Source organism: Acipenser ruthenus, chromosome 24 (genome assembly GCF_902713425.1).
Source record: "Acipenser ruthenus chromosome 24, fAciRut3.2 maternal haplotype, whole genome shotgun sequence".
In the NCBI taxonomy this organism is placed as follows: Eukaryota; Metazoa; Chordata; class Actinopteri; order Acipenseriformes; family Acipenseridae; genus Acipenser; species Acipenser ruthenus.
Genome location: NC_081212.1, coordinates 21,466,192 through 21,483,649, shown reverse-complemented (window position 1 = coordinate 21,483,649; position 17,458 = coordinate 21,466,192). Strand labels below are relative to the sequence as shown.

General features: G+C 37.7%; 1 protein-coding gene across 3 annotated transcripts in view; it reads right to left on the bottom strand.

Moving 5' to 3' along the window:
- Positions 1-17,458, bottom strand: part of LOC117429415 (fibrillin-1) — a 71,615-nt gene that overhangs the window by 34,625 nt on the left and 19,532 nt on the right. For all 3 annotated transcript variants that reach the window (XM_058998687.1, XM_058998685.1, XM_058998686.1), the window contains exons 9-27: positions 15,622-15,747; positions 11,153-11,305; positions 10,289-10,462; positions 9,899-10,048; positions 9,412-9,531; positions 8,973-9,098; positions 8,155-8,277; positions 6,902-7,024; positions 6,317-6,469; positions 5,084-5,137; positions 4,064-4,189; positions 3,544-3,669; positions 3,087-3,206; positions 2,646-2,783; positions 2,290-2,340; positions 1,782-1,907; positions 1,004-1,231; positions 288-413; positions 1-129 (exon numbers count right to left, since the gene is read on the bottom strand). In XM_058998687.1, the coding sequence (XP_058854670.1) occupies positions 1-129; positions 288-413; positions 1,004-1,231; positions 1,782-1,907; positions 2,290-2,340; positions 2,646-2,783; positions 3,087-3,206; positions 3,544-3,669; positions 4,064-4,189; positions 5,084-5,137; positions 6,317-6,469; positions 6,902-7,024; positions 8,155-8,277; positions 8,973-9,098; positions 9,412-9,531; positions 9,899-10,048; positions 10,289-10,462; positions 11,153-11,305; positions 15,622-15,747 (2,472 nt within the window). The remainder of the gene's footprint in view (positions 130-287; positions 414-1,003; positions 1,232-1,781; positions 1,908-2,289; positions 2,341-2,645; positions 2,784-3,086; positions 3,207-3,543; positions 3,670-4,063; positions 4,190-5,083; positions 5,138-6,316; positions 6,470-6,901; positions 7,025-8,154; positions 8,278-8,972; positions 9,099-9,411; positions 9,532-9,898; positions 10,049-10,288; positions 10,463-11,152; positions 11,306-15,621; positions 15,748-17,458) is intronic.

Sequence of the window (17,458 nt, the reverse complement as noted above, 5' to 3'; positions counted from 1 at the left end):
CCATGCAGTTCTTCATCATCATAAATCCACTTTCGTAGCCCTCAAAGCATTCACATGCAAAGTCCCCGGGAGTGTTGACACAAGTTCCCTGTCCGCAAAGATCAGGAGATATCCGACACTCGTCAATATCTGTATTTGAAAAAAACCTGGTCAACTTTCAGAAACTGCTTTTTTTTTTATAGAATGCTACTTATATTTAGTGTAAACTAGTTAAACAAAAGAAAGTTTTACATGTTTCTGGTACAAATTGAGTACAAGCACTCATTATAAAATAAATTCCATCTTACCAGTGCAATTCCTTTCCTCCGAGTCAAGTGCAAAGCCACTGTCACATTTACATTTGAAACTGCCGATTGTGTTCCTGCATTTGCCATTACTGCACAGGTTATGGATCATTTTGCACTCGTTGACGTCTAAAAAGGAGACAGGATAAGAACGTACATTTCAAATAAGGATCCATGTGTTTTCATGATTAGTATGATTTTAAGGTTAAACAAAAGTTCAAATAAATTTGCTGACATACTGTAAATGTCCATATTTGGGGGAAAATAACTTAACAATTTATGGGGGGGGGGGAGTACTGTGGTTCAAATGAATTCAAATAAGAAAAATAATATTTAAGTACACTATAATCCAACGCTACAAATTAAAGCATGTAAGTAAAATGTGAAAATCTAGTCTGCAGTATATGTATGCGGTCATGTGACATGCCATGTGATCAACTAGACCTATATACAGTAAGCTGTATGAGTTGTGTTCTCCGTGACTGCAATCAGGTCGTTCCAAAACACAGTGACTGCAATGACTTCTTGGGGTTCCCGGAATGGCAACAGAGAACCAAAGCACACATCCAGTTGTAAGCAGGCCACAACTGGTGAACTTGTGGAACGTATTGTGTTCCAAGCAACAGAATTCTTTAATAAGTCACGCCTGTTTCCAATTGAATGTGCCGGGAGATACGAATTTTGAGCATGAGGCTAATCGCAGCAGCAGGACTGGTTACCTTTCAAGAAAGGCCTTCCGTTGATGAAATCGCCTCTGTGGGAGAAGCCTGGGCCTCGAGGGCAAAGCTGATCATACTCTGGGGTGCGTTTCTCGGGGCACTCTTCACACTCGGGTCCCCAGGCAGCACCCACGGAGCAGCAGCACGCATCCACGCGGTGTTTGCTGGGGATTGGAGAGGAGCACCTCTCATCTTCATGGGTCAAATAACAAAACTCCATACGCAGATCTGTAATCCCAAAACAAACATGTTTTAGTTTGATTTTTTTATATATATATCGTAATCAGCACATAAGTATCTGGAACTTAAACTGTTCTTGTTCTGCAAGATAGATCACATGGCAGTAGTGTAAAAAATAAAATGTGTGAACAGGTTATTTTATTCTGCCTTCAGTTCAAAAGCACATTTTTCATTCAGTGGATAAAAATCTAATAGAGAACAATAATGTGCATTGCAATTACTGCGCCCCCTTATTATACCGCAAAACCAGTTATAAGGCATTCCGATCATGGCTACCATTTGCCCCATAATGTCATTCCAGCAGTACTTGCACTCTCGTTACTATGCGAAACACAAATAGTACAGTCTCTTAACTAGGGTTCCCAACTACAGTATTATAAAGACTCTTCATTGCCTCCCATTAATTATTATGAACCTCTAAAACATTAAGTGACAATCTGTATTTAAAAACAAGAAACCGTTTTAATAAAAAAAAAAAAGATGATGTGCTGAACATGATATAAATCTCATAAAACACCCATAGATATGTTTTACATACCAACGCATGTTCGACCAGTGGCATCCAGGGTCATTCCACTGGGGCACTGACAAATAAAAGATCCCACTGTATTTACACACTTTCCATTGGTGCAAACTCCAGGAAATACTTCACATTCATTCACATCTATTACCAGAAAAGAAAATTAAGAAAGCACCCTGACATGTATCATTAGAAAAGTGTTAATATGGCTTATTACACTATATCATCCATTATGTGACCTTATAATAAAGGTTTACTACATCATCAAAGAACTAAGCTTTGGACTGTTATACATTACCAAAGCAACTTCAGTCACTCAGAATATTCTGAAATGAGCAGTGCTATGGATATTATTTTTGTTGTTGTTGCTATGAACTGAATAAATGACAGAGGACTGTTTCCTTAAGGACATCATTGCTGGTTTCTGTCTTTTAGGATAATCCTCTCTTTCAACATAATCACATATACTTAACAATATAAAACACTGATAACTGAATGTTGTAATGTCAAGTAGCGACATCCTTACCTTCACAAGTTGTCCCTCTAACTCTCGCATATCCCTTTGAACAGAATGGATCTGAAACAAAGGCACAATTTATCTGACACTGAAAGCTCCAGAACACACTACCTGTAACTCTTTAATCTGGGGATCCATTCCATACAATCTATAAACATTTTATTGATAAAGATTTGAAATAATAACACTAAATGGCAGTGAACTTTAAATATATGTATTTTTGTGCTACAGCATAAGAATATGTAGCACACTTGTTATACAAACTTTTGCATGTCATTCAAAGTTGTTCATGTGTAGTTTTGAAACCTGGTTTTGTGTTGCATGGTTGCTAACACTTCATGCAACCCCACCATCAGCTTTCTCACCTGGCTCACACGGGGCACAAGGGCTTCCCCAGGCCGCCCCCATTGTGGCACAGCAGTGTGACTTCAGGGTCTCTCCATTGATATTGACCTCACATCGCCCATTAATGATCTTCAGCCAGCAAGTCCCCTTGCCTGTTTCTGTAATCAAGGGGATAATACAGTGTGACTATGATCAGATTAAACCATGCATTTTCACAACGGGATGTATTTTATTTCACTCTTGCTTAAATGTTAATTGAAGTTTTAAAAATGTACTACCCATTTACGTGCGATAACAGTAAAGAAAGGGGTTAAACAGTATGAAACGTTCTTTTACTCTTTTCAACTGAGGGAAAAAAACAACTTAACTTGGACAAATAGCTGTTTCAGTGAGTTTGCAGCTAGTAAGGAACCCCCTGTAGATATAATGGTTTTGAAAACACAAACAAATAGCGTACATACCAACACAAACAGTTCCAGTTGTATCTAGTGTGCTTCCCTGGGGACATTCACAGGAGAAGGAGCCAGGGTTGTTCCTGCAGTTTCCATTAACACAAGGGCTGGATTCACACTCATTAACATCTACAAAGAGAGGTTCCATTATCTTACAGCTTCATTACTCAGTATTTTTTGACTTTTACTGCATTCTGTCTAACTGCTAATTGTCGCAGTGCTGCCCTGTGTACTCGTGTGTACATAGTATTGCAACTATCTCTTTTTAACACAGCTGCAACTGCTTTTATTTCTGTTTCAAACAGTGGAAGAGAGTGACTTTTTTAGACAAAAGCACACTGGAATGCGATTGTGTTTAAAAAGAAATTGCATTTAAATTATATAAAACTTTCCAACAGAAGTAGAAAATGTGGAAATATGAAATACATTAAAGTGTAATATATTGTAATATCAAAAAAGAGATTACCTTCACATACGTCAGTGTCCGATTTAAAGACATATCCCTTTGGGCAGAAACAGGTGAAGCTCCCAGGCGTGTTTCGGCATTGTCCATTTTCACACAGCTGCCTGTTTATTGCACATTCATCAATATCTATAGAACAAAGAAACAGTGACACCTCCATTAACCATTCCAAGGTTATTACCTTATATAATGTTCCTACCATTTTATTTCTTACCTGTTTATTATGCAATTATGTAGGAGTATGATGTAATAATGTTGTTTCAGCTTAGATCATTATCTGCCATTCTTGCTAAAAATTCCAGCAAAAAATGCTTCTGGAAAGACTCACTGAGACTCCTCAATAGCTGGAACTGAAGCCCCATAAACAGCTAGCCAGTCTTTTCAGAAATCGTTTTTGCTGGAATAGTCAGTGAGCATGGCAGTTACTGATTTAAGCAGGATACACAATACACACATGCTGTAATAGGATATTAAACAGGTAACACATTCAATATTAATCAAATGTGTCTGAAGAAAAACCTACCAACACAGTTTTTGCCACTTGAATCTATTTCATATCCTTGGTTACAGTTACATCTGTATGTTCTGTGCAGGTTCTCACAAACTCCATTTTGACAAAGGTCAGGATCCAGGGCACACTCATTTATATCTATCATAAGAAATGAAAACAAGCATGTTAATACAATACAGCACATCCCCTCCCAGGGCTGTATTTTATATGCTTCATACACGGACTGTCTCTCAATAAAGTTGCATCACCGTACAGAGATTCTGTACTGTGTAAGCAAGACTATAAAGACGGACACACAGGCATCTATCACCCATATTCCCAAATTCTGATGCTTTCAATAACATGTGCTAAAGAATGCTCTAACCTATGGCAAGCCAAATTATCATTTAGAGATATCTCGAAATGCATTTCAAGATATCTTAATTTGAATTGCAGATATCTCAAACTAACTCAATCTCAAGATATCTCAAACTCATTTCGAGATATCTCCAATTCAATTTGAGATACCTCCAGTTCAATTCAAGATATCTCAAATTGACTTCCTGTCCTGTCTGAGATATTTTGAAATCAAGTTAGTTTGAGCTATCTGCAATTCAATTTAAGATATCTTGATGTGCTCTTCGAGACATCTCTAAATGATAATTTGGCTTGCCATCTAACCAAGTTTCATCACAATTACATACGCCATTCTCTTAATACATGTAAAAATGTACATATACAGTCTGAACCACAGACACATGTAAAAACAGATGGATAGGGTTATCCTGTGTGAATCGACACTGCCACTATATCCCTGTCACCTGGGAAATTCTCTGCCAGTGGTGGAAAAAAAACATTTAAAGTAAATACTATTTTTCATGAACTGGCAATGTTTCAATAGGTTAACACTGAAATCTTGCCACTATAACCAAGTGAGGACTTTTTGGACTAGTGCCAATTCAATATTCCAATATAGTTAGACTGCATAGCATGCACTGTGACAAATACATCAATACATCCATAAATTGTATGTCTCTTTAAGAAACTACATACCTCTCCCATCAGAAGCAATACCAGATCCTTTACTGCACAAGGCATTGAATTCAGCTGAAATGGGAACACATTTTAATAGCTTAATAGGTACACACAGGGGTCAGTATTCGTATACACAACACAACTCTGCCTGTTCCAATTCTTTAAGTTGGAATCTATAATGGCCTAGCCACAGATTCTGTTCTGTTCAGTATAAAATGTTCTAAAACAAAAGGACAATTCTCTTTCAGCTTCCGCTAACCCTTAGGCAGTGATTAACCAATGCTGGATACTGACCGGGAAATGAGTTCTTCTCATGCAGAAATGTTACAAGGATGTCAGAAGTGCTTTTGTTTATACGAAAATGTCAGCTAGCTGCTGTTTAATCCAAAACGATGATTATGCAGCAATAACACACGTGTGCAACGTTAGTTCTGTAGCAAGCTGTTCTCTAGTTATATGCACAACCTGTAAAGGGTGACATAGGTATGTCCGGACATCTGGCTAACCACTACATCCACAGACAATAATGCAGATCTTTCAACTATACTTCTCTGAAGCTCATTTATTCATTACATCAATTCAGATGGTTGTGTTTTGTGTTTTGCTATTTCTAGAAAGCTAGAGACTGATGTGGCAAATATCTCGCTCACCTAAATGGTTTGTGAAAGCATGCTTTTTATAAATACTGCTAGCGGGTCTTACTCAGGTCCAAGAAAACACTGGCGTCAAACATTGCTTTGTCTTACTTGAATGTAACAGTTTGCCGAAGTTTCTTACATTTACTGAAGCCTAACTGTTGAAACGGCTGCATTAGAATTAGTGCGGGCAAGCACAGAAACAGACATTTCTATTGAAGGGTCTGTGATCAATAGCTTCTCTTGAGCGTCACATTATTCCCTGCTACAGCTGTGCCTTGTGGAAGCCATTGCTGCCAATTTTTAAATCAGCATTATCATCTGCATACGCCGTCTCCACGGAAACAGTAATGAGTGGAATAATAAGGATATTAATCACAGATGTATCAACACCTTTATAGGGCATTTAAATGTATTATTTACACGTTTTAATTTTAATTTAATTTAGCATTCACTGAACTTTTCCATTGCCCTCATGATACAGCTATTCAATTACATGAAAAATGGGGGGGTATTTGGTATTTGCCAGATTTCTGCAAGGTTGATTAAAACTGCAAAGTAACATTATACCTCTGTTGGAGGGGGGTTGGTCTACCCTATTTGGCAAATAACTTACCTGAGTTTAGTGCTGGGCAAGGTTGACAAGGCTCCCCAAAGGCATATTCAATGTTGGCACAACAACACTCCGATTTGGTCACAGCTCCAAAGAACGGTTTAACACATTGCCCTCTCTTGTAACCCCCATAACATGTGCTGCGCATGTGTGTATCTAGAATTACATACAAAACATTCCATTCAAGAGAGTCCTGTCACTAACACAAGATGAAGGATTCAGAAAATACACTGCATATTCTGGCATCACACCAAAGAAAACTCATCTCCTTCAAATATATATGTTTGAAATTACAGTGAAATTGCTCCAATTTACTGCATGAAGCCTACAAATATGAATCAGGTCAAATATTTTTGCAGTCTTTGGATTTATTTTAGAATCAAATGGATCGTAATACAGGCTTTGCTTTAAGGAAGATAATTGTTTGCAGCGAGCTTAAGTTGACAAATACTTCTCTGTTTTAAATGCATTCTTTATTGAAGCATTTGTGCATCTTGTACACCTATCAGGAATTCATTTTGAATGTCAAAAGAATACAGTACCTTTGCCATCCAAGTCTATATGAGGTAATGATTTATGTTCTCTTACCAACACAGACCCGCCCATCCAGTCCCACCGCCAGACCAGGGAGACAGTCACATCTAAATGAGCCTTCCGTGTTTACACAGCGTCCATTCATGCACATGCCTGGTGTCTCACACTCATCAATATCTACGAGGAAACAAAAGAAAAACGGTTCATCGCCGAGACAGTAAGAAACAAAACAAACTTGACAGGGTAAGCAGAGGAGTTGTATTTCCTTGAACAAAGAGCTCATGGGATATCTATTGGAGGAACTGCCTTTTTATACATCCTGGACAATCACATACTGTACTGTAGATGTGAGTGGCTTCATGGTGATGGGGATCTTTCAGTAGATGGAGGCAGACAAAAATGGATTTCTGGAAGTAATTTAGACCAGCGCTTGCAGAGTTGTTTTTTTTCTTTGAGGCAGAATACGTCTATATGCACTATTAGTTTGTGTCTCTGCAGACTTTATGCCTAAAGTAATGGAAAACTACTAAAAAAACAAAACAAAAAAACAAACAGATAATGGCTAATATGTTCCATTGTTCCACTCCTAACCCCTCTGAGAACTTACATTGTTTAAGCTTGCATCCTTCACTGTCGTGGAAAATAAACTAACAAATGTGCTAGTCCGAATTCTTAAACTCTACAAATAGCTTTACTTTGTACAATGATTATTTATACAAGACTGCTTAGTCACGCTTAGATTCCCTAACCAAGCCCACCATCTCCAAGCCAAAATGCCTTTATGCTTGTACATTGTTTGGCAGGAGCTTAAGTTAACAAGACCAACACCCTAACAGGAACTATGCTTGTACACACTACACCAGGGGTCTCCAACCCTGGTCCTGGAGAGCCCCTATCCAGCAGGTTTTATAGGTGTCTTTACATCATCAATGGCTAAAGATCTGGAACACCTGTTAATCTTGACTAATTAAGCCAATAATTGGTTCAATTAAGTAACTGAGAGATTGGTTGAAACGAAAACCAGAAGCCCCAGTAGCTCTCCAGGACGAGGGTTGGAGACCCCTGTGATGAACTAAAGAAACAGCTATTGTGCATAATAAAGTTACATCTTTATTGGCTATTTGATTGGTTGAGTTGTTAACTGAGATGGAACTTCTTTGAACTGCATGTCTATGCTTACTGTTTAGAATTATTTTAGTTTTCAGAGACCCTGATATAACATGTTAATAAACATGCAAATAACAGCTTCCCACAGCTGATTTAAAACTTTCAGTACAAGTACGTTAAAGAAAAAAAAAAAAACTTACCTTGGCAGAATCGTCCATTTGGTGCTAACTGGAAGCCAGATTTACATATGCATTTAAAACTCCCATCTTCATTAATGCACATACCATTAAGACACATGTTTTTAATAAGGCATTCATCTTGATCTGAAACCAATAAACATGTTGTATTATTTCAGACCCATTTTAATGGCATTTCAAGAAGCTATTTGAAACTACTTTTCAGAAAGTGTTTACATGAGCAGCACAATCTCAGAAATACATCACAGAGAAGTGATTTTTATAATATGTATTTCGTTTTACCTGGGCTTTTAGATCCCTTCCCCAATAACTTGATTGTTATTTAAAACTGCATATTTAGAAACTGTTTTCAAGCCAACATGAAAGAACTTATGAGGATTAGATGAAGAATCTGCCTCCAAGGGATAGTCAAAATTAAATGTCATTTTTGGCATGTAATATATGGTTAGTGTAGTGTACTTTCATAGTTTCTAACAAAGCAACCATTTCCTGTCGCCATGTCTGATAATCATGTATGCTGCTCATCAATATAACATTGTTTGGTTACAAGATGGCACGCCATATATATAAACCCCAACTGATTCATCATCATTATCACTGGTACACCAAAAATGCCAACAGCTGTACTTGTGGAAAAAATATGGATATATGAAAATAAAACAATAAATGTTAATTGTCTAAACAACGCACATCAATATTTTCCTCCATGTTAATTAATAATGTCTTTTTCTAAGCAATGGACATAAGGACGTTTGAAGCTGCAGGAATCAATGCATGTACGTGAATATTAAAAAGAAAGGAGATTAAGCGGATGGAATTACCTTCACAGTTGCGCCCGTCTGATGTTACCTCGAAGCCAGCATTGCATACACAGTGAAAGCTGCCATCTGTATTAACACAGCGTCCATTGTTACAGATCCTGCCATTCGCCAAACATTCATCGATATCTGAGGAAATGAAGGAGAGCCCGTTAAAGACAATATGAGCTAATCTCAATATGGTCATGTTGCTTTCTTGTCTGTGCATGTCCACTGGAAACAAATCTCTTTCATACACAGTATTAGAGATGCATTAGAAGCTAAATGCATTAATGAGGTATAAACGACCACAACCTTTTTTGTGGATCACGTTTGACCAGATGTACAATGGGGTGAAACAATTTACCATCGAAGCTCCATGTGCTATAACACCCCTGTTTCCTGATCTGGGGGCAGCCCCATCTCGGGAGCAACCCCTATGAGATATACTGTATAATCTTACCTCTGCACTCTGTCCTTGTTGCTGTGCTTTGAAAACCAGCGTGGCATTGGCAGAAATAAGATCCTTGAGTATTTACACAATCGCCACTGACACAGGGGTTTCTGTCACATTCGACATCATCTGTAATAAAATGGCAGATTTACATGAATCTCCATATACCTGAAGCAAGAGGAATTGATATGTAAACATATTAACTCTATATAATCATACATCTCCATCGTAAGGCCTTGATGTAAGCCTATTATAAATAAAAAGGCTTTAACAAAATATTGTGACCGAGATATTTTTATAAGTGTCATCATGAAATAAACAGATTTTCAATAGTTTTTTTTAAGATTCAGCAGATCCAGATATAAAAAGTCCTCTTGCTAAGACTTAGGAAATATTTATTCTTGATATTTAGAAGATATTTAGAGGAGACAGTAGTTTAGTTGAATGATTTTGTTAGTACAATAGACTGACAAATCTGAGAAACACTTATGCTTACCAATACATTCTCCCCGGACATCGAGCATGAAGCCCATGTTACACTCGCATCGATAGCTCCCAGGAGTAGGGATACAGCGTCCATTAATGCACAGATTCCGGTACAATTGACAGGTATTCACACCAAAAGTTATATTTTGTGTAAGAATCACTGCAACAAAAATAGATATAAAAAAATTCAGAAAGCAACCATTTTCAACAAGAAAAAAGTAGGCATTTTTTGTAAAGTTTTAATTTGTCTGGTTCTACAAGAAAATAATTGCAAATCAATAGAAACATATATGAAAAATGTACAAAAGTATATTAAAATGACATTTGGATCTACTCGCTCTTTAAGAATGTAACTGTACATCCCACAGTTTCACTTTGTTAACAAGAATGGTTAGCATGCCTGGAGGTTGTCCATTGATTGGGGGCCTGGGTAGTCCACCATCCGGTTGCACAGGAGGCCGCTCTCCAGTCACTGGGGAAAAGGGGAGACCACCTGGTCCAACTGGCACACTAGGAACAGGCCATTCTGAGTCTGGGCCTGGGATCTGAACGGAGCAGAGCTTTCTGTACTCATCTGAAACACAATGACAAATGAAATGCAAACATTTGACTAGCTTTCAATAATAACATTCAAACTTTGAGTCCCTTTAAAAAACAAAAAGGATAACATTGCTGAATACCATAAGCAATACTCTGAACAGGCTGGAATTTACGCATCTGTTAGCACCATCATGCTTTATCTTTTGTTGTTTCACATTAGACTGTAACTGCAGATGCATTAATAAAGTACGGGCTAGATTGGGGGGATAAGAAACAACTTAAGACTACTTACAAGTTCCTAAGGTAAAAGTCTTAGTTGTTTATATCTGGTTTGGTAACTTTACTTGGTGTGTTTCTCCTTTTTGATTTTTTTTTTTTTTTTTTGCTATTGACAATTCAGAGTAAATAGCTTTCAAAATGTAGTCCTATGTGTTTTGAGTCCTGTTGTGTGCTTTAAAGAAATGTTTTAAAAATACCCAGTAGTGTAGGTAATGACATACAATGATATGCAGTGTGATCCTGAACAACATCAGATAATACTTTAGTAATGAATTCTGTTAAATTTCACACTTGTACCAAACCTTAGATTAGTTATTTTATTCCCATCAATCTGCCATGTCAATACTGTTGCACATTGCTAAACAGAGGCCATGGTCTTGCAGAAATATTAACCTAGGCCTTCATTTTGGGTCAGGGAGCTAAGTAACACATTGTAAAAGCATACCAGTTCCACGCATTGGGCACATTGCTGGAGCAGACCCATCAGACCAGCACCGTCCACTGTCACAGCAGCACTGCATTCTGGTGAGGAGTTGGGGGAGCTGGTTGGCACAGCGACCACTCACTAGGCTTGAGAAGCAGTATCCAGCTCGTACATCTGGAAAGAAGCAGCGTTTGCATTTATTGCATTTTATTTACAGTTTTGGTGGGCCTACATATGAGCGGGATTATTCCATTGTACTTAGGAAAAACACTTTTACTTAAAAAAAAAGGTGAATTATTTCTTTAAAAAAAAACAGATTTGATACACATTTGCTGAAACCTTTACTAATGCAGACACAATTATTAATTTTTTGTAAATGCATGCTCTGTGATGACAAAAAACAGCGTTTGGATTGTTTAGTTTGTAATTTATCTTCTTCGGGCCTTGTGGTATATAACGCGGAACGGAAAAACAAGTACAAGTGATATATCAATGAAAGGAGGAGCTTTTCAAAATAGAATTCCAAAATTGACATGTTATTCCCTTCTAGTATTTATCTATTGTCTGTGTTTCCGGGAGTCCTGAATTTAGTAGGAGATGAAAAACCTGCTCTGTATGGTTCCCAGACATATTTAAGAGTCGATTTCCAAGGACGACACGATTCCTTTGTTGGCAGCGTGCGGATTATGGAATGAAATGTAGTTCTTAAAACAGATGTGCCAAAAGCGGCCAGGCAGCAAAAAAAGCAAAAACATAAATAAACAATACAAAGAAAACAGACTAAAACGAACTGTCTAGTCAAGGTTACTTTGTCAAGACAGCCTCTGAAATTAAGCCAAATATAAACTGGAAATACAGAGGAAATACGTCTGTAAATAAATGCAGCAGAACATTTAACAAACAAATGTTTATCAGGTTTCACAGTGCAAAATAATATAGCTTATAATATTTTCATGCAACATCACAGTGTTATGATTTAAAAAATAAATCTGTAAGATTGGTAAACATATAGCAGATGGTCAATAGGTTTCTCGGCAGGTCATTGCTTCAAATGTACTACTCATAACAATGAACAGATAATAATTATAAAAGCATGAGCTAGCTCGGCTGAATATTAGGGTATTCCTAATGACACAGACAACCACCCAGACTGTTCTTCAGTTATCCTCATAGCAAAAATTAAACAAGCACTTCCTATGAACTCTTTATCTTATACAAACAGAAACAATGTTCAGAAAAGACTGCACAGTGACTACATTGCTTGGCAATAGAAAACTACAGCACACAATGAAAAATATCAAAATGAATATTATGTGAGCCAGTTCTACTCGTATTCTGTGTAGAAGGAAAACTTGATCTAAAAGAAGCAACCAATACACCCTCAGATACCATGAAAACAACAGCAGAAAAAATGATGAAAGATCATTACTAAATGCATTGCCTTTTAATTTGCATCGGTATACTGTAGTCCAAATATCATCCTCTAACCCAGCATCCACTATGTTTTCCATCAGACTAAATAATCTCCATGTGGCCTATGCATTTCAACAAAAGCCACATTACTGGTAACGATGCACCCAACTTAAAATGGCTTTTACAAATGCTGCCAAGCCATGATTGCAACACTAGCTTATGTATTGACCATTGGCCATAAAGGTAACAATTTGTTTTTTGAATGCTATTAGACCAGCAGACACCACAAAAACCCATTACTACCAAAAAACAACAGTTTATATTTCTAGACCTTTTTAATAGTAATTTTGATTTTATATTACAAACATAAGGAATGATGGCTTGGTTTACTGATGCCGCTATTAGAGCTTCTTCAGGTGAATATTCCACAGAATATTCCACAGCTCTCTAAAGCAGGGGTGTCCAATCCTGGTCCTGGAGGGCCGCTGTCCCTCCTGGTTTTTGTTCCAACTGTACCCTAAATTACTTAATTGAATTAATTAAGTGCTTATTAGAAACTTAATTGGTCCAATTAATTAATTTAGGGTACAGTTGGAACAAAAACCAGGAGGGACACCGGCCCTCCAGGACTAGGATCGGAGACCCCTGCTCTAAAGCATCCATTGGTACCACCTGATCCAACGCTCTATGTGGTAAGTTTATAAACATAACTTGGGTTACCTATACCATTACTGTAGGTCCTCAAGTTGGAAATGCCTTTCGAATAGGAAAAACACAGACTCCAATTAGTGGATCATTTAGTTTACAGTAGTTCTTTAAAAAAGGCAAACGTCCTGAATCTCCAAATCCAAATCCAAAGCTGGGATCTCCTGTGGACTCTTTTGCTCTCTCTACTCTGACTGCCAACATGAAGGGGAAGTCACTGCACAGATGAACTATTCTACTAGTCTTTGATGATGGACTAATGTAGAAAATGAATAAAGACAGGGTCTCAGCAACCTGCAGGGGTCTCAGCTTTAACTGCCAGCGGCTGGTTTTATTTCTGAATAGGAAGTGAGTCAAGGGATTGTGCAATTAATTTTATGTCATCACATATCCTGATATCTTTACTAAAAACTAAAAATATGAATTATATAAAGTGGAGACATTCAGAAATGGAAGTCAAGAAGTTGTTCCATTTGAAAAATTGTTTCATTATTCAATCAAACCACATACACTGTATAAGCCCAGACACTAAAAAAAGACATGTATATACCTCCCTGTGATTGAATTTCATTATAATTAAGAAATATAAGGTAAGCGATGGAGCTGCGTATATCCCAAAGACTTGGGGTGGGTTAGCACAAATCATATTACCTTCTGAAAGACAGAGGGATACCAAAATGCCTTTACATATGGTGCTTTGGGAAATCTATGCAGATTTTGGCAAAGCAATCTGCAATATAAACTGCAATATAAACTCAGGGCTGTCTGAAAGTAAAGTTACTCTGAACTCCAAACTGATTTAAAGAATCTCTTTGAAGAGCAGTCATATTTGGGTTATATTTCTTTGCAGAACACCTTCTCACAGGGTTGTCAACCCTGAACCTTGAAATCCTTGGTGGTTGCCCTGACTTCTATGTTTTTTTAATGTCTAAAAACATGATTGTGTCATGATGGTAAGTATGAAGCTGGGACACTCTGCAGCTCAGCTCAGAACATACAGAGGTTCTTTGGAACAGGAACTTGATATTCAGGTGTTTATTACTAATTAAAAAATGTGAGAAAGTGCATATTGTGATATTATATCTGTCTGCATCTCGTCGGCTCACTCTGTTAAAACAGAATAGCTATTTCCTGTGGTATTAAAAAAATGACTAAGACTACTGAGCTAAATTCTTCATGTTCGATTTCTGGAAGGGTAACAATGGTTTCTCTGCAGGATCTTGCTGCCTGGAGAGCTCTAGGAACTGGGTGGTCATTTTCAGATGTCTTAATGCTAAGACCTCAGATATTCTTATTTTGATTCAGTAAGTGATTCAGCTTTGTGCTGTAGACACTTTCTCTATTATTCTATAAGAAACGTGCATACCAAAACCTCTTTCTTTAATCATAAGAACCTGAAAGGTCTTCCCGTAACTCCAGACTTATTTTCGTTTATTAAAGGCATTATACAATACAGTAGGTATATAGGCAACATCTCTAACTGGTGTACATATCTAATTGGAACACCAATCATCTTTGAAAGCCAAACAGTAATTCAAAGCAGGCCCTCACAAAATAATATATATAAATGAACATAATGTGCTGTACGAGAACAACACAGAACGAAAGTGCCTAATTAAATCTTGCCCTATTAGGGACAAGTCACCATTGTACATGGCAATTGCTGCACGTTTTGATGCTACAATGTCATGGCAGAGGTTGTAAAAGCCACAAAAGCCACAAACATGTTTAGTATGTATTTCAGAAAAGACCATTAGGCAAGACAAGACAGGACATTGGGGCTCCCAATTTCTAGCACTCATAGCTATCACAATTATGAACAGTCTCCTTATATTTTGGTTGCATATGTACCAAATCAATGCAAGATTACACTGCTGACAGAACAGGGGAAATATGACTGGCTGATCCGATACGTTTTTGAACCCTGACTGCTGCATTCTGAAACTGAAACGTTAGAGACACACGATGGTACAGGGTAGATGGTATTCACAGTGGAATCCTTCTATTCCGACCACAAAAGTGATACAAAATAGTACTTTTTTATCACCTACATTTTCCTGTTATTTAATTTCCTGCCTATTAATATCCCATTGTGTGTTTGGTATGATTCTTTGCTGTTGTTTCAGCTTAGATCGTTATTTGCCGTGCTTTCTAACTATTCCAGCAAAACCCTCTTTCTGAAAAGACTCCTCAGATGTGATTTCGGGTTGTGCACTGATGCCCCTAGGCGATGCATTGTGCAAGGAAGCCCGCTCAACACTGATACGTTTCCCCACCTCACTGCCAACAGTCAGCCTTGGGGAAGTCCATTTTTTGCAGGAACAGATAGCTAAGCATGTCAAATATTATGTAATATAAATAATATTTCTTACCTATACATCTTGAGCCATCAGGGGGTGTATAATACCCTTGAGGACACTTGCAGAAGTAACTTCCCTTTGTGTTGGAACATTCACCTCCATTACAGATGCCAGGAACATTAGAGCATTCATCAATGTCTGCATGAAAAACACAGGCAATCAGTTTAATTGCAACAATTTAATTGATGATAAACAATGGCAGACAAACCAGCCAATGTCACCGCACACAAAAGTACCAAAACTGCAATACTTGAAAATGTTATACCACATGAAAGCTGTAACCCCATATTTGTAACCCCTCACTCTACTGCGCTGGGCATTGACTGCAAATTATTTTTGCATTTGTTTTGCCTGTAACTTATATATTGTTATATTTTGTTTAATTTCTTTAAGTCGCTTTGGATAAAAGTGTCTGCTAAATAATTAAATAATATATATTTAATGGGACAGGAGCCGGGGCTGCGAGACGAATGGAGTGTTTTTTGCAACTTATGATTTAAGGCTCGGCCTCTAGACAAGGGAGAGAGAAAAGGACGGACCAGACTTCAACCGAGACAGCCTTCCCTATGGAGTCGAAACTAGCCCTAATGGCCTCTGACGGCCAACTGGGTTCGACCCTCAGAGGACGGAACGCCTCATATGAAGCCTTGACGTAAGGAAAAAAGAGAATCTGAAAGAACACAAATAATTGTTAGTTATGGGACTCGAGCACTAAGAGTATGAGGGCCACATCCCAGGAGGATAAAGAAGGAAGTCAGACAGAGCATTCTATCTTGAGGCAAGATAAAGAGCTGCGAAAGAATAGTGTAGCCGGTGGTCCCCTCTGACCACACAAAGAACCTGCAGAGTTACTGGAACTCCAGGTTGGGGATGTGAGACTCACTATCCCCCCAGAGGGGACCAACACAGAGGCATGCGGAATATGAAAAAAGTGAGGAGGAGGAGGGAAAAAGCAAAATGCAAGAGAAAGTGCTGAGCTGTGACTGGGTTTAAATTGGGAGTCAATGATGATAGACAGGTGAAATTAGTCAATGATGATAGGCAGGTGAAATTAGGAAGGGGCAAAGCCCTGGCTCACTCCCTCTGAACTCCACTAAAGTTAACATATATAACATAACATAATCTTGTATGAAGGTTACTTACTTACAAACCAATACAACCAAATATTTGCTTGTTAGCATATTTTAATTTTGTTTTAGTAGGGTTTCTTTGGAACTGAAAATTGTTTACTGGGAAAAATGCTACATGGACCAAATTCTGCTAATTATTAATGTAAATATATATTTTCTTACAGTTCAAATTAAACTCTCCAACAATGTGGCCTGTCTGGAAGTCATCACACAACTTTGTTAATAAGCCAATACTAGAATAAGTCTTTTCTTTATTTAAGTACATAAAGAAAAAAGTTGCTGAGACTAAATTTTTGTGCAGCCCTTGTTATTTTAAAGCCAAAAATGTTCTTATAATAACTGTAACATTTTAAATGGCTTAAAACATTAAACCAAACCAGATATTTCAGAAGTGCTAAGTGATGCTTTAAAATCCCTTTTCCAGTGTTATTTGATCACTCCATTCACTCATGCAGCAGCATCTGCAGTCAAGGACTGAACTCTAACACTACTCAGACACCAACATACTTCCTTGTCTCCTTGTATTCCCTCAGGGAAAGAATGAGTGCCAGTTTTATCAGCTACAGCCAAGGAAAGAGATCACGTGCAAGGCCTGCTAAAGCGGCATAGTAACTTAAAAGAACCATAATTAAAGGAAGCTAAAGGTTTTTATACTGTACAATAGCTGTATACGAAGGTACCCTGTCTATTTGGGTCACTTTCCCATGAAAAAATAAAAC